Below are 26,609 nucleotides of genomic sequence, written 5' to 3' on the forward strand. Positions count from 1 at the left end.
TAAGATTTGTGATGGGTGCCACACCAAGGTAGCTCCTCTCTGTTATCTCACAATTATATTTTGGCATAAAACCCCTGTTTTGTTTTCAATGACCGTCTCACTGTGCACAATCGACTTAGACATTGTTTTTGGTGACCTTCATGAACATAAGTAAAAGTAGCCCAGTATTGTGTCGGATACTACACTTGAAAAGTATTGTGAGCTCCAAAACTGAACGAAACATAACAAATGGGATTTGTGGCTAATCTCTGATGAGCCATCTAGGAAAGCTGGCTGCACCGTCACTGTTAGTAAGGGAAAGATTAGCCAGAATTCCCACTCCCTGAACCAAATCTCCACAAGGATGCATACAAGTGGTTACAAGGGCCATTAGAGGCCACCAGCAGATGTTCGGGCTGCAGAAAGTAGAATGGGAAAAATTAACTTCTCTGGTGGAGAGCTCACCCCTCTGGCAGACAGCCCAGAACAACAGGCTATCTAAGACAAACTCAGAAAACAGGGTTGTTGGCGGTATGGAGGTTTATTCCCACAAATTCCTTCAAGGATAGGGGTCTAATTTCAGAACACTGACTGACAGATTTTTGTTACATAGGGTATTAAGCAACATAGGAAAATGTACTTCTGTTTCAGATCAAGTTTCTGATTCAGGTGTGCCTTTTTTTTATACAGAGACTGGTGGGTGCCTGGAATGTGCTGCCAGGGGTGGTGGTGGAGGCAGATACAATAGATGTGTTTAAGAGTCTCTTAGATAGGCACAAGAATGTGCAGAGAATGGAGGGATATGGACCATGTGCAGGCAGAAGGGATTAGGTGTCATTAGCTTTATTAGTTCGACACAACATCGTGGGTTGAAGGGCCTGTTCCTGTGCTGCATTGTTCTATGTACGTCTATGTATCAGTGCTGATGGTGATCAAGCTGGAGAGGTTGTAAGACCAACGATTCCTATGTCCTCACACAGGTGAGGCAGCACAGGTTATTGTTGTGGCATTGTTCACCAGCAAGGAGTGGGAGAGGAGAAATGATAGAATAGGAAGGAAGAAAGAGTTAATTAAAACAAAACATACGGACCAGCTTATAAAAAGATTCACAATGGTCCCAACTGTGCAAGGTGATAGAGACAAATTAAATTTAAGAATGAAGTATAATGTAGGAAAATGTAAAATTGTTCATTGTAGCAGGAAAAATAAAGAAGCACATTATCTAAAGGGTGAGAAATTGCAGAGCTCTGAGATGCAGAGGGATCAGTGTGCTCCAGGACATGATTCACAAAAAAAGTTAGTGTGCAGGTACAGCAAGTAATTAGCTTCCCCTCCATGGACTCTTGTCTATGCTTCTCGCTGCCTTGGTAAAGCAGCCAACATAATCAAAGACCCCACCCACCCTGGATATTCTATCTTCTTCCCCCTCCCATCGGCAGAAGATACAAAAGACTGAAAGCATATACCACCAGGCTCAAGGACAGCTTCTATCCCACTGTTATACGACTATTGAACGGTCCCCTATTATGATAAGATGGCCTCTTGACCTCACAATCTACCTCATTATGACCTTGCACCTTATTGTCTGCCTGCACTGCACTTACTCTGTAACTGTAACACTTTATTCTGCATTCTGTTATTGTTCTCCCTTGTACTACCTCAATGCACTGTTGTGATGAAATGATCTGTAACTCTGTACCTGTGACAATAATAAACCAATTCACTAATTTAATTAGGAAAGCAAATAGAATGTTATTGTTATTGTGAGGGGGGTTGAACACAAAAGTAGGAAGATTATGCTTCAATTATATCAGGCATTGGTGAAATCTCATCTGGACTGCTGTGGATAGCATCGATCTCCTTATTTAAGGTAGAATATTAACGCTTTGGATGCAGTCTGGAGAAGATTTTCTGGACTAATACCTGGAATGGATGAGTTGCCTATTTGACAGGCTAGTCTAGTACTCAACAAAGTTTAGAAGAGAGGGAGAGAGACCTTGACTGAAACACATAAAATCCTGAACATTCTCAACAGGGTGGATTTGGAAAGGATGTTTCCTCTTCTGGGATAATCTGGAGCTGGGGTGTTTACCGTTTAAAAGTTTAAGACCGATGAGGTCTCTCAGAAGGTCATGAGTCTTTTGGAACTTCCTCAAAGGACGAAAGCAAAGTCTTTGAATATTCTTAAAGCAAAGATATGTAGATTCTTGATCAGCAGGAGGGTGAAAGTTCACTGTCAGTAGCCAGGAATAAAGAGTTGAGGTTCGATCTCATTGAAAGATGGAGCAGGCTTTAAAGGACAGGTGGCCTTCTCCTGCTCCTAATTCATACATCTTTACCTGTAAGTGATATAGAATCAAGCTACAATCTTGCGGGGAGGGGGAGGGGGAGGGGGAGGGGGAGAAACAGGAAGAACAAAGATAAATTTGGAGCAGTAGACAACTCGGCTCCTTACGCCTGCTCATTTATTTCATATCATCATGGCTGATACCAATGTAACCTCGGTTCCACATTTCCATTTATCGATGGTGAAAGATTACCACATTCCATATCATGTATCCATCCATCTCCATCTTAAAACATTCAAAGACTCTGCTTCCACTATCCTTGGTGAAAATAAAAATCCAAAGAATCACAGTCCTCGGAGAAAAGTAATTTAATGTTCTCTCTGTCTTAATTGGGTGACCCCCCCCCACCCCCACCCCCACCACACCATTTAAACAAAAACCCAAGTTCTAGATTCACCCACAATGAGAAACATCCTCTCCATATTCATCCTGTTATGAACCTTGTATGTTTAAATCAAGGTCATTCTTCTAAACTCCATTGGATACAACTGAGTCAGCCCAGTCTCTGCTCATAAGACAAGCCACCCATTCCTGGCATCAGCCTAGTAAACCGTCTCTGAATTGCTTCTAATGCATTAACATCTTTCTTTGAATAATCTACATAGTATTGCAGATACAGTCTTACTAGTGCCCTAGATAATTGAAGCATAGCATTCATACTTTTGTATTCAATTCTCCTTGCAGTAAACAATAACGTTTCTCTTGATTGTCCTAACTACCTGGTGTACCTGCATACTTGCTTTCTATGAGTCATGTATCGCAGCACCCAGGTCCCTCTGCATCTCAGAGCTCTACAATTTCTCACCATTTTGATAACATGCTTCTTTCTTGTTTCTCCTGCTACTAGAGCTGCTTCCTCATGGCTCCAGTGACCCGGGTTCAATCCTAACTTCTGGTGTTGTGTGGGGAATTTGCATGTTCTCCCTGTGGCCATGTGGGTTCCCTCCCACATCGCAAGGGCACGCGGATTGGTCGGTGAATTGGCCACTGTAAATTGCCCCTAGTACATGTGGTAAAATGAGGGAATATGAGGAGAATAGATCACAGGGAAAATTAGTGGGGGAATGAGATTGTTCAGTGAACCAGTATAGTTTTGATGGGCTGAAATGGCCACCTTTTATGGTTTATGGAAATATGGACAAAAAAAGGACAGTTTCACATTTTTCTATATTATACTCCATTTGGCAGACCTTTGCCCACTCACCTAACCTATCCATATCCCTTTGTACTCTCCTTGTATCCTCTTCACAATCCAGTTAGAAAATAGAACATTACAGCACAGTACAGGCCCTTCAGCCCACAATGTTGTGCTGACATTTTATCCTGCTATAAGCCTTCCCTTCCACATAGCCCTCCATTTCTCTATCATTCATGTGGCTATCTAAGAGTCTCTTAAACATCGCTAATGTATCTGCCCAACTTCATTGCCCATCTTTCCATCATTAGCAAATTTGGCAACTGTACCTTCGGAGCCTGCATCCAAATCATCCATACAAATTGTAAAACGTTGAAGTCCCAGCACTGATCCCTGTTGCACACAGCTTGTTACATCTCGCCAAATAGCAAAAGGCAGATTCAAACCTACCCAATGTTTTCTGTTAGCCAACCAATCTTCTATCCACACCAATATGTTACTTCTTACAGCATGAGTTTTTATTTTCTGCCATACCTTTGATGTAGCAACTTATCAGATGCTTTCTGGAAATCTAATCTCATACATCCACCAATTCCCCTTTATATCCATTGCACGTTACTTCTTCAAAGAACTCCAGATTGGTCAAACACGATTTCTCTTTCACAAAACAGTGCTGATGTTGCCTGATTACTTTGAACTTTTCTAAGTGCCCTGTTATAACATCTTCTTATATTTTTCCTTTGACGGATATTCAGCTAGATGCCCTGTAGTTTCCAGTCTCCCTCTCTTTTTGAATAAAAGAGTGACATTTGTTCTTTTCCGCTATGTTGGAACCTTCCCTGAAATGGAGGGAATCTTTTATTAAAATGTTCACAAGCTGGATGAACAAGCGAATAGTAGAGGGAAGGAAATGCATCTGCACTTATTCAGGTTGAGTGGAAAAATAGCAGCAAGTTAAAAGCCAAAATTATCCATATTGAGTCCACAAATGACCCTGACTTAGACAGTTATAATCCTCAGATGATCGCACATCGATTGTGAACCCTGTTGCTTGGATTTAGGATAAACCAAGGACTGTGTGTAGCCAACCTTCACTGCTGTTGCATTTACTTTAACTCCTTCTGTAGCCATGGTGGAACACAGAAAATATTATATATTATTGAGGACTGTCCCCTCACCACATGATCACAGGAGCAGGAGTAGGTCACCTGACACTTCAAGCCTGGCCTGACATTCAATACCATCATGAGTGATCTGCCCAGGCCTCAAGACTTGAACAGAGCTCTCAATTCCCTGATCTTCCAACAAGGTATCTGCACCTTTCTTAAATACCTCCAATAATCGAGTCCCCACAACCCCACAGGGCAGACAATTCCAGAGATTTAGCACCTTCTGCAAGAAGAAACTCCTACGCACCTTAGTTCTTAATGACTGTTGGATTCGACTGTTTTAATTAGTTTTTTTAACATGTATAGTGTTTAATAAACCTCAAGTAGCTGCACAAGGAACGGCCGCTTCCTAGCTTATTGGTTTGTCCATCAGGTGAATATGAGTTGTTTCATTGGTTGGTTTTGCCACAGGTATCTAATAGGTTTCCTGATTGGACTATTGTTAGCTAAGGAGTACCTCTTAACTCAGGTCTCAACCAAAGGTGTTGTTTTTTGTTAATTTTTCCCTTGTTCTCTTCCCCCACAACCCCCCACCCCACCCCCCACCCCCTCCAACTCCCCCCCCCACCCCATCCCCCCCCCAGTTCTAGCTCATCTTTAGTTCCTTTTGTCTCGGCTCATCTCCCAGTAGTAAAGCTAGTGCCATGTGCTCTGTGACTGTTTCTTTGTTTGAAACTTTTCCAATAAAACTTTGTGAAGCACCAAGTTGTTTTCAACTCATTCCTGGACTCCTGAAAGAACCTGCGGATTCGAAAATAACCGGATCCGACATGGCCTTTTCTTGTAACTGTGTCCCCTTGTTTGAGTCTCTCTCACTGGTGGAAATATTTCAACATTTATCCTGTCATGTTCCCTTAGGATCTTACTTGTTTCAATAAGATCAACCCTCATTCTCCTAAACTCCAAAGAATACAGATCCAACTTCTTAAGCCATTCACGACAGAACAACCTACTCATCCCAGGAATCTCTTCTGGACCACCTCCTATGCTGGTATGTCCTCTCCCAAATAAAGAGAACAAAACTGTACACAATGCTACAGGTCACCAACACCCAGTACAGCTGAAACAATACTCCTCTATCTCTAAATTCCAAACCCTTTGCAATGAAGAACAACATGCCATTGTGTTCCTATCTATGATTACTTTCTGCACCCGCCTGCCAACATTTTGTGATTCACGGTTAAGAACACCTTAATAATTAATAAGGTGCAGTTTAAAAGCAAGGACATTCAAATATTGAGCGACTGTGGGTGTTCAGGTTAGAATTTGAGACTCACAGCAAATTCTCAGTAACTGAACAACATTGAACAGAGCCAATGAGAACGTTCCAGCTTAGTTCTGCAGACCCACTATGTAAAATAATCATCAAGTAAAACAAATACTCATACAGTTGTGAATGCCATTTGGTTGTGGGGGCAGAACAGGTAATCCATGTGATTGTGACTGCAGAATAATTTGGTGGTTATTTTGCTGGAAGATTTGAGTGAACAGAACCAACAGGAGAGGTGAATCGAGACACAAGACAGTGGCTAAAATCACAAAATTATACAAAATAGGAAGGCTATCCTATGAAAGAACCTGTGCTGCTCTTAGGGAATCAACGTTTGGATTTAAAACCTAGGACACCGAAATATCGGGTGGGAGTTAAGGGTATTTGAACCTTCCAAGAAACATCACTTTAGACCAACATGCAAGATGCTGGAGGAACTCAGTGGGTCAGGCAGCACTGATAGAGGGAAATGGACAGTCAACGTTTTGGATCGAGACCCTTCATCTGGACAGAAAGATAGAGGGGAGGTAGCTGGGGTAAAAAGGTGAAAGGAAGAGCAAGAGCTGGCGGGCGATAGGTGGATCCAGGTGAAGGGGGTGATAGGCAGGTGAGGGGAGAGTGGGAATAGCTGGCAGGTGATAGGTGACAAAGGGCTGCAGATGATAGGACGGGAAGGTGGAGCATGGAATTGAGTGGGGGAGGTGGGGAAGGCAGAGGGGAACAGTTTAGAATTTGAGACAGGGCAAATGGTCCATGATTTCAACATCAACAGGGCATAGGTGTGTGCAAATGGGCTGTCACGGTGGTGTAGCGGTTAGTGTAACGCTTTACAGCGCCAGCGACCCGGGTTCAATTCCAGCCGCTATCTGTAAGGAGTCTGTACGTTCTCCTCGTGTCTGTGTGGGTTTCCTCCGGGTGCTCTGGTTTCCTCCCACGTTCCAAAGACGTACGGGTTAGGAAGTCGTGGGCGTGCTACGTTGGCGCCAGAAGCGTGGCGACACTCGCGGGCTGCCCCCCAGAACACTCTACGCAAAAGCTGCATTTCACTGTGTGTTTCAATGTACGTGTGACTAGTAAAGATATCCTATCCTATCCTAAAAGGAACAGTTGAAGAGAAATATGTTTGGAGAACATGGAAATAAATTTTTCCAGTTTTCGGCAGCTGGCGAGTTTAGGACTGGGTTCAGATGTGTCGACAAGCCTGCAACGACTGAACGAGGGCATACATGAAGAATTAAAACCTTTCAGCATGATGAATGGGGAAACAAACAGCACCAGGAAGGAGAGGGAGGAGTAAGGCGTAGGCAGGATAAGCCTTGTTCTTTCTAAACATAGCGGAAGTGAGGTAGGAAGAGGAAAAAGAGTTTCTGCATACAAAACAATAATTACCATTTTCCTGTACATCTGATGGTGGAACTTTAAACTTAAATTATGTCCATGCAAATGAAGTTTTACAGCAGAGTAAAACAAAAATTGAGCTGGAATAGGATGAGTTGATCACACCTCCAGATAAATCAGTCAAAATGGTTCTTGTAGAGTCATAGAGTTGCACAGAATCAGGCCATTAGGCCCAATTTGTCCTTACCAACTAAGTTGCCCAGCTGAGCTGGTCTCATTTTACTGAATTTGGCCCACATCCCTCTAAGCCTTTCCTATCTGTGTACCCGTCCAAATGTCTTCCAAATGTTGTAATTGCACTCGCCTCTACCACCTCCTCTGGCAGCTCGTTCCATGTACCCGCCACCCTCTGTGTGAAAACTTGCCCCCGAGATCCCCTTTCACCTCTCACCTTAACCCTGTGACCTCTCCTATGTTTTACCTTAACGGTCACTAAATGTCTTTTGAGCTTATGTTGTAAACATTTATTAAGACTACCATATGCTAAGATTACTTGCAAATGATTGTGGGTATCTTTGCCAAAAAAAATTCAAAACTGAAACAGGTGGTGGATTGATGAGGAGATTAAATTGCTTATTGTTGTAATAAAGCCCATTTTATGCTGTAATAATAAAACTGCACCAAGTTACTGCTTTGACTAAACGAAGGTTTTGAAAAACAAATTGCATTCTACAACACTGCCCGATTGTGCTGATACGTGGCAGATTTTCTGATAGGCGATCAATTTGAGAGGAATGCAACAGGGAAAATATGCTTGCCAAAATAGGCATCAAAAGTATTTAGAGATGAACAGCACATTTACTTACAAGCATCCAACCAACATCACTTGCAGTGGGGCATGAAGGAACTTAATTCTCTGCAAATGAAAAATATAAAGATAAATGCAGGATTAAAAACACGAAGCTTCAAACTTGACAGCAACATGAATCAAAAATGAAGGAATAATAATTTTACTGGTATCTACAGGTAGTTGCTTTCCAGAAAATACCTCAGAAAGAAATGTTTTACTGTCTTCAAATGTTCTACGGAAAGCAAAACAGGTTGATGCAGAGCCTGCTAATCTGAGGGTGTATTTTACCAAAGAAAGTCCTGGATTTCAGGAACACAATCAAAGGAAAACAATGATTGGAAAGTTGGTGTTTGGAGAAGTGGAGAGAGGAGGTGAAGTGGGATAATGAATCTGGGAATGTCACTTGGCTGGAAGCAAATACATTGGCCTAGAAGTTGACTGTGTCACTTGCAAAGATGCTTCAATCAGTTGCTGAGAGATATTCTCGTTTGTGGGCTGATTACTTAGAAATTCAGCAGCAACAATGCCCAGTGAACAAGCCTTGTGTCAGACATGACCTTCTCTTAGAGACTGCAGATGGTAGAATCAGGAGCGGCACACAGGATGCTGGAGGGACTCAGCTGGTCAGGCCGCATCTATAGAGGGAAATGAATAGTTGACATTTCAGGTCAAGACCCTTCATTTGGGCCTTGTTGGGGAGTGGGGTTGTGGCTGGCCAAGGATCAGATGCCAGGGGTCAACGATGTGATCGCCATTTGGGGGTGGGTGTAAATGAGTTAAAGGAGTATGATCAGTGGGGCTTCAGTGGTCAGGAAGGATGTCAGGTGCTATCAGCTGGTGAGAATGAATTGGGCAGTGGTCACATGCTTGGGTTGCTGTGCTCAGGAAGCAGTTGCAGTGTGACAAGCTCGAGGGTTTGGTTAATTAACAATAAGGACTGACCCAAACTGGATAACATAGAGCACAAGCACATATAATTTGTAGACAATCAGTCCAACTAGACCATGTAGGATCATGTGAGCAAATAGTTCTGATCACATTTACCCATTTTGTTTCCATGCCTCTCAGCCAATCTAATCTCTAACGTTGACACAGTGCTTCAATAATTTGCTCAAAGTGAAAGCACAACCTTGCATCTCCTGTGTAAAGAATTCTTCCTGCTCTTGGTGTGAAATTTCTTACATTCAACCGTGTATTTATGGCCCAGATCCTTGGTCCTCTGGGAAACTGTTCTCCTCCTCCCAACTTGTCCAATCCTTTCACTAAAATCTAAACATTTCTAACTCCATTCAATTGGTGTTGTCATATTAAGAAAAGAGTTAAAGTAGGAAGACTTGTTAGACATGTGATCCAGTTTCCATCCTGATCTCGGGTGTTGGCTACGAAGAGTTTGAATATTCTCCCTCTGACTGCATGAGTTTCCCCTGCGTGCTCCAGTTTCCACCCAGATCCCTGCTCCAGACATGCTGCTGGGCTAATGGGCCAGTCTAAAAGTAGTGGGCGGAAGGAGGGCTGGAGGATCCTGATGGGTGCGTGAGAGAAGAGGTTACAGGAAAATAGGTAGGGCAGTGACACTGCTTGGAATGCACCGATCTAGTGTAGACTAAATGGGCTGACTGACCTCCTCTTATATCATAAAAAATACCCCAAACTGGGAAAGAATATAAGGTGAGAGCAAGTCACTCTGTCGCGGAGATAAAATAGGGAGAGTCACAGAAGCCCGAATGCTCCCTTGTGCTGGGAAGACACATTGCTGGCTTTCTGTCAGTGACATTGATCTTGACCTGTTGTCCCTATACATCTAATACCAGTGATACTAAAGTAAACCTCGGGTCTCCAAGGCTTAAAGAAGAAATAAAGGGAGCGAAACTGAACACGGCAGAACAAGAGGGATCATGTTTGCCACCGGTCATGTTACACTTAGTTCTAATGAGATGCCTGGAATTCATCAGGTGGGGTGACTGATGTAATGCTGTCGTTTTAGATCTCTACCCAGGTCAAATATCACCTTGTGGCCTTTGTGAACCTGGCAGGTCTATCTGGCACAGGTCCAGCTGAAAATAAAAGTAGCTTCACGCAGCAGTCCCTGGAGGAATTTACCTGCTCTCATTATCACCTCATTAATCATGGCCAAAGGCAAAAAAGAACCTGTTTGCCTTTACTGTTGGTTTCTGAAGTGGTTGTGTTAAACAAATAAACTCATCAATGCATAGCTGATATTCTCTTTCACAATGCAAGTTACCAAAAGCACTGAATATTCACTTCCCCTATCTTGCCTTACAACTCTCTCCCGAACAGTTCAAGAATTTTCATCAGTTTCATTGTGCTTCCAATAACGACTGTGTCAGGCATTGCTTTTGGGCCAAATAGTTTCCCTGTCCCATTACATTCTTTGATTCCAGGGCATCATCCCTTTCAATGGTGTCCAGACATTTTCATCAATGGAAAATCACAACCCATTTTTCCAACTAGGCCTTGTTTGCTCCTAAATGTGTCTTTCTTGTTCCCTACAAGTAGGGAACCCAATGGTTTGCTGAATAGTGAAAAGTTACATTGATTCACAATAAACAAGAGCAACGATCAACAAAACCAACAGAATTTTGGACCACATAGTCAAACTAATGTAAGTCAGAGAGTGAGCAAAGTTAACAGCCAGATCTGGTTGAGTACATCCTTAGACAAAGTAGACATACAAAGACAGAGCAGGAAAATAGCCATGGGGCTGATTGCTGGCTTCAAGGGGTCTGACTTATTAGGAAAAGCTGCAAAAAAATGGGCACTTTAGACATGGAAAGTTGTGGTTTTATGGAGCTATAAAAGAAATGAAAAAAAATAAAGAGCAGGAACTGAAAAATGCAAAACAAGTTTGAACAGAGGGATGGACAGGAGAAAGGGTATATCTGTGATAAGGTGAGGTCAGGGTTGCTGTGCAGATAAGTCGCAGAGTTCATATGATCAATGGTTTAACGGAGTAATCCAATGGTTAACAGCCACTTCAGTGCAAACTCATCTTACTTCTTTGGGTTTTTAATAGATAAGGTCCACTTACTTGCATAAAAGGATACTTCTCCAGCTTTTCCATTAAGATGGGGAGAATAACTAGAAATGAGAAAGAGGTAACAAAAAATAGTCAGCCAAATCCTATTTGCAGAGGGCATGGGTTTTAGCTTCTGGACAAAAGCAAATAACCAGAAGAGTGATCGAAAGCCTGTGACTGGAATTGTCAGCATTTATTGCCCATCCCCGATCTCCCTTGAACTGAGTGGCTTCATGGGCCATTTTAGAAAGCACTGAAGAGTCAACCTACATTGGTGGGTCTGAAGTCACACCTGGACCCGACTGAATAAGGATGGCTGACTTTTTTCTCCTGAAGGAAATTAGCCAGGGCAGGTAGCAATTCAACTACAGCACCCTTGCCCGACTAAGGAGGACAGAATGTAGGTACAGCAAGTAATTGGGAAGGCAAATGGGGTGCTGGCTTTTATTGCAAGTGGCTGGAGTACAAAAGTAAGGAGATTGTATGTGGTACTGGGGAGACCGCATCTGCAGCACTGCATGCAGTTCCAGTTTCCTTATTTAAGAAGATACTTGTCTTGGAGGCAGCGCAGAGGTGGTTAACTGGACTGATTACTAAAATGGAGCAGATGCCTTATGAAAGATGATTGAGTAGAATGGGCCAATACTGTAGAATTTAGAGGAATGAGAAGTGATCTTGTTGATTCTGAGAGGTGACAGGATGGACACAGTGAAGGTCTTTCCCCTTGTGGGTGAAGCTAGAACAGGAGGCATTGGGTCTTTTAGGACAAAGATGAGGAATTTCTTCTCAGAGGGTTACAAACCTGTGGAATTCTCAACCCCAGAGAAGCTGAGGCATGAAGTGTGTTCAGGATAAGATTGATTTTTGGTCTACAGGAGAATCAAGGAGCTTGGGAATCCTGCAAGAAAGCGGAGCCGAGGCAAATGATCACATTGTCATGATCTTATTAAATGGTAGAGCTAGACTGAGGGACCTACATAGCCTAGTCCTATTTCACATGTTCATTCTTGTGACGCGGATTAGAAAGTTGCCACTCAGCGATGCTTCCAAGAGAAATCAGAACCTTGATTATACCACAATTCATGAAGTCAAAAATGACACAGAAAAAGGCCATTAACCCATCATTTCCTCAAACATTAGATTTAAACTCCATTCAGTTTAACAATAAACAGTCAATTATTATAGCCATGCAGTTTCAAAAGATCTTCCTACAGAATGAAAGGGCTTATATATGAGGAGCATTTGTCAGCTCTTGGACTGTACTCATTGGAGTACAGAAGAATGAGAGGGGACCTCATAGAAACATTTTGAATGTTGAAAGGACTGGACAGATTAGATGTGGCTAAGTTGTTTCCCTTGGTGGGTGAGTCCAGGACAAGAGGGCACAGTCTTAGAATTAGAGGGTGCCCATTTAGAACAGAAATGAGGAGAAATTTCTTTAGCCAGAGGGTCGTGGATTTATGGAATTCGTTGCCACATACAGCTGTGGAGGCCGATCATTGGGGGTGTTTAAATAGGAGATTGATAGGTATCTAATTAGTCAAAGTATTAAGGGATATGGGGAAAAGGCCGGGAACTGGGGCTAGATAGGAGAATAGTTTAGCTCATGGTGAGGTAGTAGAGCAGACTCGATGGGCTGAATGGCCTACTTCTGCTCCTTTGTCTTGTGATATTTCCCTACACTGGAGTTGACCAGGACTGATAGTCATTTGTTATTAAGTCAACAGAGGCACCCAGTAGCCTGCTCCGCAATCTGAACACTGGATAGATGTTAAACATGCATGGACCCTTTACATGGTGCACAATTCTGGTCTCCACTTTACAGCGTTATGGAGGCATCAAGGATTAATGTGGAACTGCAAAAGATAAAAGCTGAGGGATGACCTGACTGGGGTCTTTAAGATTATCAAAGGATGTAATGGGGAAGACAGAGTTTGTTTCCACTGGTGAGGGAGAGCAAACCTAGAGGCCACAAATAGATAATAGTTACCTTTAAACCCGGAGAGTGGTGAGGCTATGGAACTAACAACCACAAGGAAGAGCCTTACTGAATATCATAGGTGCATTTAAAGGGAAGCCTGCAGGATAAAGGCTGATTGGGTGAGATGGTCAGGAGAAGGCTCATGTGGAGCATCAACACCAGTTTCTATGGTCTAATCCCTTTCAATTTACTTTCTAGTTTGACAGTAGGGATAGAAGTTCTTTCCAACTCTTCTGTTTGGAACTGTGTGGGCAAACAGCTCATAGCCTTCCACTTTTAAGGCTGGAAATGGGGGACACAGCAATTCACAAGCATCACCTTTGCTTCCAACTTTCCCCTCCCATTCCACGAGGAGGTGGCTCCCAGTCATGAGATGGCACCCACCCAATGTGATACTGCTTGCGACAGGCTCACAGTGCAGGACACCAGAGCCAAATGCTAATCCTGCTGCTCTATTGCATTGGTATCAGTTTTCAAAGTCCACCAGTACAATTTTCTCCTCTGAACACAGGTCACATTGCATGGATGGGAGCAGGCAGAGTATTTAGCCATTCTTCATATGAGGTTTCTGTATCACAAAAAGCCCAATGATGTTGTACTCAAATGCCCCTTTCCCCGCAGGGATCACTAGGTTCTTTTTAAGGAGAACTAGACTCTAACCTTGTTTAGAGCGTGGTAGTTGAAGGGACTTATTCGGGCTGGAGGCCTGTGAGTAGTGGTGTTCCGCAGGGATCTGTACTGGGACCTCTGCTATGTGTGACCTGGATGAGTATCTTGATGGATAGGTTAGTAAGTTTGCAGACGATACCAAGATCAGTGGAGTTGTGAATAGTGTAGAAGACTGGCGACGGATACAGCGTGATATCGATCAGTTGCAGACGTGGGTAGAGAAATGGCAGATGGAGTTTAACCCAGATAAATGTGAGGTGTTGCACCTTGGTGAGACTAATGTCAAGAGGCAGTACACTCTTAAGGGCAAGACGCTTAAGAGAGACCTTGGATGCAAGTCCATGGCTCATTGAAAATGGCTACACAGGTAGATAGGGTGGTTAAGGCCGCTTATGGAATGTTTGCTTTCATTAATCAAGGTACTGAATATAGGAGTCAAGAAGTTATAATGCATCTCTATAGAACTCTGGTGAGGCCGCATTTAGAGTATTGCGTGCAGTTCTGGTCACCTCGCTATAGGAAGGATGTCGAGGCTTTAGAGAGGGTGCAGAGTTGGTTTACTAGGATGCTGCCTGGATTAAAGGGCATGTGCTATCAGGAGAGGCTGGACAAACTTGGGCTCTTTTCTCTGAAGTGGCAGAGGCTGAGGGGTGATCTGTTGGAGGTGCATAAAATTATGAGGGGCATAGATAGGGTGGACAAGCAATATCTTTTTCCCCATTATTGAGTGATCCAATACCAGAGGACGTGCATTTAAGGTGAGGGGGGTAGGTTCAGAAGAGACCTGAAGGATAAGTTTTGTACTCAGAGAGTGGTGGATGCCTGGAATGTGTTACCTGATAGGGTGGTGGAGGCAAATTCATTGGGGGCTTGGATGGGCACATGAATGAGACGAAAATAGAGGGATATGGGCATTCTGTAGGTAGGAGGGATTAGCTATGTCGGCACAACATTGTGGGCCAAAGGGCCTGTTCTGTGCTGTGCTGTTCTATGTTCTATGATACTGAGATCTATTGTAAAGGCTTTACCATAAACCTGGCAGAGATTGGAAAATGACTTGGAAACTTCCTGAGTCGGTAGGATTTCCATTCTATTGAGCTAAATAATTGCAAAGATTATTCCCCAGTGAAAAGGACCATTTCTCAGCAGAGCTCGCTTTCCATTGCGTGCCAAGAACCATGACATCACGTCGCGGAGAAAAGCCTGTCAGCTATAGTTCAACAGAGGAAAGCATTGGTGGAGGTAAAACAGAACTTTGAGAGCAAGAGGGAAAAGGGGAACTCCTCGCAAAACTAAAAGAAAATGTAAGATTATTTCATACATCATTCTTACAGGTGAGAGAGTCCATCTGCTCTGGTTAGACATTAAAGATGCATAACATTAATTCCAAGAGCACCAGCAATGTCCTCAGAGTCCAGCCCAATACTTATCCCTCACTTACCATCACTAAAATAAATTATCTGGTTTGCACCTTATTGCACTGCACTTTCTCTGTAGCTGTGACACTTTGCTCTGTACTGTTATTGTTTTTACCTGTACTACCTCAATGCACTCTGTACTAACTCAATGTAACCGCACGGTGCAATGAATTGATCAGTACGATCGGTATGCAAGACAAGTTTTTCCACTGTACCTCGGTACAAGTGACAATAATAAACCAATATCAATTATCACACCGCTGTTCATGGGAGCTTGCTGTGCACAAATGACCTACCATATTTCCTACAATAGAGTGGTGACCACAGCTTACATTGGCAGTAATATGTCTTGGAATGTCCTGAAATGGACATGAAAGACCAAGGAAAGCAGTTAAGGCTGCAGAATACATTTCTAAACTCTACAGATTGGTTCAATGGCTTATGAGAGCTCCTGAGCCTCTTGAGTAGGCTGCACCCTTACAATGGCAAACATAGTCATCAGCTGCCCTCTACAATTAAAAGACTGCAGACTCATTAGGAGAGGAATGAATAATGATTTCTGTTTCTAAACCCCTACAATTAAAAAAAAATCTTATTGAGTGCTGGAGCAGACTCCAATGGACATTCCTGGAGGCCTACTCTTGCTCCTGATTCTCACAGGTCACAGAGTTGATCTAAATTATCACTAAGTCAGTTCCTACCTTTCACAAGCCCACAATTAATTCTCCATTCCCTCACTAACACGATCTTTTTAGACATTTGTCTCCGCCATTTGTCTCTGCTACCAGTTTAAATCTCGTCTTAGCAATTGGGCCAGAGAGAACACTGCAGTAGTGCACAGATGTGGTCTCGTTACTACCCTCAGGGAGGAGGTACAGGAGCCTGAAGACCCACACTCAATGATTCAGGAACAGCTTCTTCCCCTCCGCCATCAGATTTCTGAACGGTCCACTAACCCATGAACGCTACCTCATTACTCCTTTTTTATTGCACTATTTAGTTTTGTAATTTATAGTAATTTTATGTCTTTGCACTGTACTGCTGTCGCAAAACAACAAATTTCACGATATACAAGTCAGTGGTAATAAATCTGATTCAGATTCTGAACTGCAGAAAGTATGATGTTTAGCTTGACAAAGATTGGAAGGTATACAACTGCAACCTAAAAGATCACATAGCACTTCGTTTGCTTTCTAATAGATGCTGATTTTATTGAAATAGACAAAGGGGAAGTTGCGGCTTCAGGGATGGGAGAAGTGGTATGAGCTTAAATAATATTACTGGATTAGCATTGCAGAGGTCTGGGCCAATAATGCAATGACATGATGTTCAAATCCCAAATTAAGTTCTGTTAATTAAATAACTTCTGGAAATAAAAAGCTATCACCTGGAATGGTGACCCCACAACTCCCAGAATGGTTTATTAATGCTAGTGTAGCCGTTAGCATATCGCTATTACAGCACCAGCAACCCGGGTTCAATTCCCGCTGCTGTCTGTAAGGAGTTTGTACATTCTCCCCGGGTCTGCGTGGGTTTCCTCCGGGTGCTCAGGTTTCCTCCCACATTCCAAAGACTGGCGGGTTAGGAAGTTGTGGGCATGCTATGTTGGCGCCGGAAGAGTGGCGACACTTGCGGGCTGCCCCCAGAACGCTCTATGCAAAAGGTGCATTTCGCTGTGTGTTTCGATGTACATGTGACTAATAAAGATATCTTATCTTATCTTAATGTCTTCTAAGGGAAGAAAATCTGTTGTCCTTATCTGGTCTGGCATTTATTTTAACGCCAGACCCAGAGCCATGGTCCACTTGTAAGTGTCCTCTGAAACAGCCAAGCAAGTTTGTTTGTGGTTCAAGAAAAATTAGGGATGACCAGCCTCACAGCGAGGTCCTGTCATCCAAAAGAGCTTCAATGACTTGCTTCAGAGATATACTTTATTCATTCCCTGAATGACCAATGAATGCTCGCACATTCTTGATTGTTCTTGAACCACAAACAGCTTGCTTGGCTGTTTCAGAGGACACTTACAAGTGGACCATTACTCTGGGTCTGAAATAATTTCTCTAACTTCTGGTAATCATTCCCCTCTTGTGCCCTTTAATCCCTTATCCCACTGACCCCATCATCCCTTCTCTTTCCCCTTCCTCACCCTCTCGATCTGTCCATCACCCACACACTCCTCCCTCCGGTTCCCCTCTTCACCTCCTTCCCCTTATCCCATGGTCCACCGTCCTCTTCTAGCAGATTCCATCTTCTTCAGCCCTTTGTCACTTCCACCTCTCACCTCCCAGCTTCTGACATCATCCCCACTCTCTCCCCTCCCTCACCTGCCTACCACTCCCCTCTAACCTGGATCCACCTATCACCTGCCAGCTCTTACTCCACCCCTTCCCCCGCCTCTTTATACCGACTATCTCCCCTCTTTCTTTCCAGTCCTGATGAAGGGTAAGATAAGATATCTTTATTAGTCACATGTACATCTAAACACACAGTCAAATGCATCTTTTGCGTAGTGTTCTGGGGGCAGCCCACAAGTGTCGCCACGCTTCCGGTGCCAACATATTCTCGGCCCGAAACGTTGACTGTCCATTTCCCTCCATAGATGTTGCCTGACTTCCTAAGTTCCTCCAGCATTTTGGGTGTTGCTCCAGATTTTCAGCATCATTCATCGTTCTTGTTTCTCAGAGATATACTTGTACGCCAACTACCCTCATTATTAACTCTGCACAGAGTCCGCTTTGGCTAGTGTTCGCTTGACTGAGCTATTATGCTTCCTTACAGCTCTCCCAATCTGCTCCTCAGTACTCAAAAGTCCTCTTTGGAGTCAAGTCCCATCAGCTGACTCACAGTGAAGATAGCATTGTTGGGAGCAGCACAGATAACCAGCTGTGTGCAATGGATACATCAGCAGCATTTTCCTGTACCAGTGCTACAGCTTGAAGGCCACGCCTGACTAAACAATTTGCACCAATAAAGTTAGCTCCAGAGTGACTAAGTTGTTATTTCTGGAGACAAAGCTAGTGTCTGCAGGGCAACACTTACAGAATCCGTCTGCCAAGAGTCACAAAGCGATCAGTAACACCTGGGTGCGGCTCGATTCAAGACTTGTTTGAACAAAGCAACTTGAAAAACACAGATGCCTTTCCCTGCAGGCTGAATAATTTGCCTCACAGTCAGATTGCCCCAAAAAAATCTCCTGAGAGATATTCTGTGCCATGGTAACAGCAGCTGTATTGCTCCAAAATGCTTATCAATATTATCACTGGGAGGAAATGTGCTTGTGTATTCTTGCCAAAGACAGAACCAAACATCAGATAACTCAGCCACTGTTAGAGATACCCAATAAGCAATCACAGTACAAAGGGGACAAGTTCTGATCTTCTGTTAGTCCCATCAGCTGCCATGAGATTCCCAGTGTAAACAAAGCAAAGTACAGCATACATAGTCATACAGCACGGAAACAGGCCCTTCGGCCTAACTAGTCCACGCCGACCAAGGTGCCCACCCAAGATGGTCCATTTTGCCGCGTTTGGTCCATATCCCTTTGAACCTTTCCTATCTATGTACTTATCCGAATGTCTTTTAAATGTCATTATTGTACCTGCCTCAACTACTTTCTCTGGCAGCTTGTTCCATATACCCACCACCCTCTGCAATGAAGAAGTTGCCCCTCAGGTCCCTTTTAAATCTTTCCCCTCTCACCTTAAACCTATGCCCTCTGGTTTTTAGTTCCCTTTCCCTGGGAAAGAGACTGTGTGCATTCACGTCCTTTACCAGCGCTGTGACTCATGTGGGACACTGTAGACAATTGATAAAGATGCTATTAATAGATAGAGAAGTTACTTTGGTTATTTGGGAAGTCTAGAAGCAGGAGACTTAATCCAAAAGTTAGATGCAGGCCTTTTGAAAGGGGTTACAAGATCTTCTGATATGCACGGTATTAGAAATTTGAAACCTCTTCTCCGAAATGTAACTGATGACAGGTCAATTGTTAACTGAGTGATAACAAAAATGTATTATAGAGAAGTGAGGTAAATGGAACAAGGTCAAAGGCCAGCATGATCTTCATAACTGTGCAACAGGTTTGAGGAGCTAAGTGTTTTCTTGCATCTACATAAATATGATTTGATTTTCAATGGCTTTTTCCTTGTCGAACAGATTCAGAAGGTGAATCGTCAACTGACCAGTCAAGCACTGGCTCCTCCAATTGTTACTGAGAGGAGAGGCTTTCCAAAGGTCTTTAGCTCCTGGGGGGGGGGGGGGGGGGGGGGGGGGGGTGGGGGGGAACACAAGGCCGTATGCTGACAGGAATTTCTGGGCATGCAGCCAGATTCACATGTTTTGCAAAAAACAATGCGTTTATCTGAAACAGACAGCTCTGAGGAGGAAATTGCTTTTTTCTTAAAAAAGAAGAGAGGGTTTTGTAGTTAAGAATACTATCCATTGTTGAGATCACTTGGAGCTAAAAAGGTCTGTTCTCATCTTTTTGCAGGCTCATTGAAATTTCTATCAGGGGCACAATTCATTTTGTGATGAGAATACAACAGCAACCTAATTTGGGAGACCTTAGAAGCTTCCAAAGATGTACGGGTTAGGAAGTTTTAGGCATGCTATGTTGGTGCTGGAAGCGTGGCGACACTTGTGGGCTGCCCCCAGAACACTCTACACGAAAGGTGCATTTCACTGTGTGTTTCAATGTACATGTGACTAATAAAGAAATCTTATCTCACCTCTAGCTTCCCACTCAAAACCACATTTTATATTCCACCGGCTTGTTCAAATATCCCTGGTTCTACTCTCCATAGACTTGACGTCATCTAAAATTCTGCTGTCCAGGTCTTGACTCTCACGAAGTCCCATTCACCCATCACCCGTCCCCCACCACCCCCCCAACCCTGCATTCTCACCTGATTAAGAATGCTTCAGTTTTAAAATGTCATCCTCGCTTTCAAATCTGTGCGAGGCCTCACCTTTCCCTTTTCCCTCCAGCTGACCTACTCTGAGATATCCATGCTCCTCCAACCTGGCATCAAGCATTCCCAAGTGACATTACTTCACCGTCAGAGCCACTGAGGGTTGAAGCTCTGGAATCATTCCCACCTCTAATTTGCTGCTTCAGATCTTGCTCACTGAGCAACCCCTTGGTCAATTGTCCCAATACTTCCTCACGTGCCTGGGAACTACTTTTCTTTCTGATTGATAATGCTTCTGTGAAACACACTGGAACATGCAATGTTAAAGCTGCTGTATAAAGCTGCTTACGGCAAGAGTTGACAAAACTAGATCTTGCCCAGGTTATTTGTTGGTCCTACTGTGCAGAGTTCTCATTTCTTCTTGGTGGCTCGATCACAATTGTGATCCTTGTTTCTGATCACAATTCAGGACCACCAGTTGGAGGGTGGGACACAGAGATAACACCAGGGCTGCAGGAACAGGCTGCCAGCTGCATAGTGCTGGTAAGCCCAGACTGATTGTGGACGTGGGGAGTGTCCTCATCAATGGAGCTGCTGTAGAGATGGTCAACAGCTTCAAGTTCCTAGGCATCCATGTCAGCAGCAACCTCTCCTGGTCCCTCCATACTGATGCGGTGAACAAGAAAGCACATCAGCATCTGTACTTCCTTAGGCTTCCGAGAAGATCTGGCTTGTCCACAGGGATTCCCTTGAAATTTTATAGATGCTCTGTGGAAAGTACCTTGACCAGTTTCATCGCTGCCTGTTATGGAGCTGTTCTGGTCTGGACCAACAGAACCTACAGAGAGTGGTAAACACAGCCCAGTCCGTCACAGGCTCATCCCTTCCTTCCATCCAGTTCATCTTCATGGTATGTTGCATCAGGAAGTCTAACAGGATGCCTGCCACCCTGGCCGTTCCCTTTTCTCTCTTCTACCTTCTAGGAGAAGATACAAGAGTTTGAAAGCCTGGACGACCAAACTCGAGAACATCTTCTTCCCCACTGCTATCAGACTTCTGAACCAATCACCTCTTTCACATCCCCTTCCTGGTGTTGCCACGTTCTTGAACCCTTAATTCTACCTCTTCCTGTATTTTTTTTTCGCACTACCTCAGTTTGCACTATCATACTTTGCACCATTCCGTTGTTTTGCACTTGTCACTGTATTTATTATTACCACGTGCAATGTTTACTCTGTGAGCTTCTCGTGAGCAAGGAATTTCATTGCACCCTGGGTATACATGACAAAAAACTAATCTGAACCTGAATGTTGCTCATTCCATTTGAATTGTTAGACCATTTCAGGCAGCATTAAAACTTGATGCAGGGGACAACAACTCCCCACGCCCTGTAACCAATTGAGCATCCAGCACCAAGCTGCCCACATTTCATTTCCTTTTCACCAAGGGGGTCAGCAAATAAATGATCAGATTTATTAAAATTCAATTTCACGTTGGGATTTTAACTGGTGGGTTAGGGGCCCTGTACCATAATTACCAAACTCTTTGGGGGCACTTTTCCAAGGTGCTACAGAGAGGCAGACGTCCAAGGAAGGTCGATCAGCTGGTCTCCAGGGCAGAGAAAAGTAGTTAGCAAACAATAACAAAAAACAATCGTGGATTTGCACTAACATATGATCTTTAACCTAGTAAATCAACTTAAGGTTTGAACCAATGAGAGGATCCAATCTTAAGGGAGCGTAACCAGAAAAGATGATGAAGAGATATTAGCAGTGATCTAAACAATTAAAACTATAAAGGAATAGACAAGGCAAACCAAAGTCGGGTCATAATGACCTCATGTTATTAAAGGACTCACAACAGTTAATTGCTTACAAATAATTATATATTGCATTACTAAATTTGTTGAAGCATTCAAAAGGCTAGTCGATATTCCAAATTTAGAAATGGAGCAACAGGATATAGGTTTAACTCCGAGGAAGTAAGGCATAAAAACAAGAGTGTGTTGAATAAATACCCAACTAGGAGTGGGCCACTGGGACAGGAGAGTTTTATCTCACATCTACACAGTCCGCCACCTTGGTCCATTACCTCATCTCCCGACTATCTTCTTCTCTAACCAAAGATGGTTCTGAGCTATCTACAGATTCAAATGGTGTTTTTTTAGATACTTACTCATTCCTGGAGCGGCCATGGTAACTCTAGAGATCACCACTTGCGTGATGCCCTTTACAGCTGCAATCTAAAACACAAACGTGGGCACATCAGAGGGGGAGGAATCAGGTGGCAGGATCTGCATTTTATTTGTAACCCCTAAACCATCATTTACAAACAATTGCCCAAAGGCTTTTTTTCCCCACAGTGGACAATGTGACCTTACATACGAGCGAGTGAACAGGCAGAACAGAAAAAAGGAATGCCACTGTTAACTCTATAAACACTGGCATAACTTGAAAATATATACAGAGCTTAACTTTACACTCAGACAGACCCAGTCCTACAGATACTTCTTGTATTCGATTTATATTTTCCCAGGGGTGGGGTATCAAGAAGTAGAGGGCATAGGTTTAAGGTGAGAGGGGAAAGGTTTAAGGTGAGAGGGGAAAGGTTTAAGAGGAACCTGAGGGGGCAACTTTTTTTTACACAAAGGGTAGTATGTATGTGGAATGAGCTGCCAGAGGAAGTGGTTGAGGCAGGTACAACAACAACTTCTAAAAGACAGTTGGACAGGTACATGGATTGGAAAGGTTTAGAAGGTTACGGACCAAACACTGGCAAATGGGACTAGCTCGGATGGGGCATCTTGGTTGGCATGGACCAGATGGGCCAAAGGGCCTGTTCCTGTGCTGTCTAACTCTATGTAGAACTAATGAGTACCTTATTACAAGATGATGAAATCCATCTACGGCATCTCTATGCACTAATGTAAGGAAGCAGCTTAAAGATCTTGAAACAATAGTCAATTGTTACAAAAGTAGAACAGTGATTCTGCCAATGGTTTGCTTGTTCAGTCATGTTAAAAGGAATAAAATCCTTGATGCAAGCTTAACCGTAGCATAATTGTGTTGTCAGCAGCTCCTCCAGTGGATTGACTATGCATTGTTGAGCAAGAGTTAGAGTCATAACCATCAGGAAACCTTTGCAGATTGCAGGTAGGTTAAAAGATGGACTAGAATTAGCCTCAGCTTCCAATCACTCTAGGCTTAGGAGAGGGGAAAATGCAGCCAGCATTCACCCATGTTCTGTCTCCCCATATGCATTAACTGCAGCCGAGATGTGGGGGTAGGAACGAGAGCACAACAACCTCTTTATACCAATACTAAAAAGAACAAACACCTCCAAATGTGGGCCTCTTTCCTCTGGAGGGAGGGACTCCAGCTGAGATAGGATCCTATATCTAAGGAATGTGCAGGGACTTCTCCTTCCTGTAAACATGTCCACACTTCTACTGCCATCATCCAACTGGTCATGCATTTAGACCTGAGCCTTTCTGTTCTTCGAGGTGGGAAGGGAGTTTACTGGCAAACTCTGAGGGTAGTCCCCATGCTCTACTTGAGGCAACTCAGAAGGCACGGACTTTCCTTCAGTAGGACTTTGGTACATCCTGTTACAGGGAAGCATTTTTTTTCTCTTAGCACCTCTTCCATGAGCAGATTGAGGCAAATGAGTTGGCAGAAAAGCAAAAAGGAAAAATAGTGTGAATTCATTCATTATCCTGCAGTTTGTGCTATCAACAATGACATAACATCTGCAGCACAAGGCCATTCAGCCCACTGAATAGGTCTGCTATTCATAGCTGATCTCCACTTTAAGTGTGGATGCATTCAGTGACTGGGTATCCACAGCCCTCTGGGTCAGATAATCCAAAGATTTGGAATTCTCAAATTCTCACACACTCAAATAAATTTTCTCCTCATTTCAGTCCCAAGTGGTTAAGCCTTTATTCTGAAACTATGACTTCAACTCCATTGAAGTAAACAAGTAGAAAAATTCCACCTCAAATATAGAGCCTGAAGTAGCAAGGAAAGCAAGTAACCATGACGAAAGAATCTGCAGCCTATTACCAGCCTAAAAGAGCTGTTACAGAGATTTGGATGACTGTACAGTTAGAGAAAAACAGATAACCTTGAATGATTTCTGAGTGCTAGCAACTATTTCAAAAGAAAGAAAATATTTTTGAAGCAATAAATTACTATTAAGGCAGCTTAATACTGGAAATAGATATTCTGGAAAGTTTTGCCTTCGTATTAACTTAGAAACACTTCCTAAGTTAAATGCAATGTCTGCAATTTGCATTTGAATCTGGGAACAGATAATTATACTCAAGCTATTTCCTGAAAGCAAATCTGATACCAGGCTGCACTTGGATTGCATGTGATTGAGGGTTAAAAAGCAATGCATAGGAACAGTCTGGTGCCCCTCCTAGTGGTTATTCTCAAAAGCAACAGTGATATCTGTTTATTGATATATCCACACACTGGTTCTTTCCCTGCTCCCTGGGAGGCTGCAAGTCAGTGGCTCCAAGGCCTGTTGTAGGGTAGCATGTTGGTGATGTGATTAAGTTAATAAGGCAACCCTGAGCAACTCCCACACTCCTATAAGCTTCACAATGCTCTCCTGCCAGTACATCTGTTGATTTCCCAGATAATACACTCGAGGCCAAATGAAATACTTCACTGTTTGCTCTGTCATTGGCACATCGGCAACTTTTTGCAGAATGGGATTTTACAGAGTAAGTCAAAGGTCCAAACTGCATTATATTATAACCCGAGCTACAGGCTCTGATATCATTGCAGTTTTTAAATACAGAAAACAAACGTAACAACATGAAGCAGGTAAATGTTGACTTTGACCATTGGGTAAAACTGTGAAGGTGAATTGGAAGCTTGTTATACATCAACCTCGATTGTTATTTCTATTGAAATCAATCTGGGGAGGTTCAGAATGAACTGCTTATACCAAAGCAGAAAGTCAAACAGTGAAAATCTTGCATTAATATAGCACCTCAAGATTTCCCAAAGTTTATTCATGGTTGCAAAGCAGATAATGAAGAGCCAAGCTGCATTCAGCGAGCTCTATGGCACAGCTGATGCCTCACAGCTCTATTGACCCAAGTTCGATCCTGACCTCGGGTGCTATCTGTGTAAAGTTTGACTGCCTGGGTTTCCTCCAGGGGAACTCCCACATTCCAAATACATGTTCATTGGTTGAATAATTACCCCTTGTGTAGGTGGGTGGCAGGAGAACTAGGGGAAGTTGATGGACAGGGCTGAAATGGTTGCCACAAGAGGACACAGGTTTAAGGTGCTAGGGAGTAGGTACAGAGGAGATGTCAAGGGTAAGTTTTTTTTACTCAAAGAGTGGTGAGTGCATGGAATGGGCTGCCGGCAATGGTAGTGGAGGCGGATACGATAGGGTCTTTTAAGAGACTTTTGGAATAAGTACATGGAGCTTAGAAAAATAGAGGGCTATGGGTAAGCCTAGTAATTTCTAAGCTGGGGACATGTTCGGCACAACTTTGTGGGCCTAAGGGCCTGTATTGTGCTGTAGGTTTTCTATGTTTCTATGACATATGAGAGAGAATAAATTACAGGGAAATAAGCAGGGACTGGAGCTGCTGGTTGAGAGATTGCTCTGCTGGGAGCCAACATAAACCCAATGGGCCAAATGGCCTGAGTCATAATAAATAAGCAAGTAGTATGTCAGCCGATTTTCTTAGTGACATTGAATGGCGGTTAAGTACTCAATACCTTCCCTCCGCTCATATATTGTATTGGGTGATCTTTTGTGTGCACAAGAGAGGGCCTTGCTTTAACATCTCATCTAAAAGGAAGGCCTCTCCATCAATGTTTAATCCATTGTTGGCTTTTGTCTTGGTTCCCTCCAAGGTGACATTTTCTAACTTCTCAACTGATGCGCCTTACTCGGACCTTATTTCGTGTATTCTCACATTATACCTCTCCCATGTGCTGAGTGGCAGCAAATTATTTGACTGTGGACAGCCAACTCTGACCTTGTACTAAACTAGATTAGATAGTGGTTCAAAGCCTACAGTCTGTGTAGCAGGGTTAATGGCCAGAGGAGTCATCAGAGAGTCCTACAAAATGGTCATGGTGGGTTATTTAATGCATAGCAAAGAAACTATTAAAGAGCAAATGAGTAAAACTGTGGAAATGGATATCAATATCACCATCAGAAGATCATCACCTTCTACCTAAAATGGAGAGAATGTTTTCCAAATAGTAAAATACTAGATGCAGTAATAATCCAATGAGTATTGGGAGGTTGTTCACATTGAACATTACAAGGTCATGGACAAGCGCAAAATGATCATAACATTTAATTAACTGCTAGCATATAGGCATAGGTTTAAGGTGAGAGGGGAGAGATTTAATAGGAACCTGAGGGGCAAATTTTTCACCCAAAGGGTGGTCAGTGTATGGAATGAGCTGCCAGAGGAAGTGGTTAAGGCAGGTACATTAACAACATTTAAAAGGTACTTGGA

The 26,609-nt window shown here is 43.2% G+C and overlaps 1 protein-coding gene across 4 annotated transcripts in view; it reads right to left on the bottom strand.

Moving 5' to 3' along the window:
* Positions 1 to 26,609, bottom strand: part of sfxn2 (sideroflexin 2) — an 84,799-nt gene that overhangs the window by 11,640 nt on the left and 46,550 nt on the right. For all 4 annotated transcript variants that reach the window (XM_052027705.1, XM_052027707.1, XM_052027704.1 and 1 more), the window contains 3 exons: positions 22,280 to 22,346; positions 11,139 to 11,188; positions 8,106 to 8,155 (listed from right to left, as the gene is read on the bottom strand). In XM_052027705.1, the coding sequence (XP_051883665.1) occupies positions 8,106 to 8,155; positions 11,139 to 11,188; positions 22,280 to 22,346 (167 nt within the window). The remainder of the gene's footprint in view (positions 1 to 8,105; positions 8,156 to 11,138; positions 11,189 to 22,279; positions 22,347 to 26,609) is intronic.

This window comes from Pristis pectinata, chromosome 12, assembly GCF_009764475.1.
Source record: "Pristis pectinata isolate sPriPec2 chromosome 12, sPriPec2.1.pri, whole genome shotgun sequence".
In the NCBI taxonomy this organism is placed as follows: Eukaryota; Metazoa; Chordata; class Chondrichthyes; order Rhinopristiformes; family Pristidae; genus Pristis; species Pristis pectinata.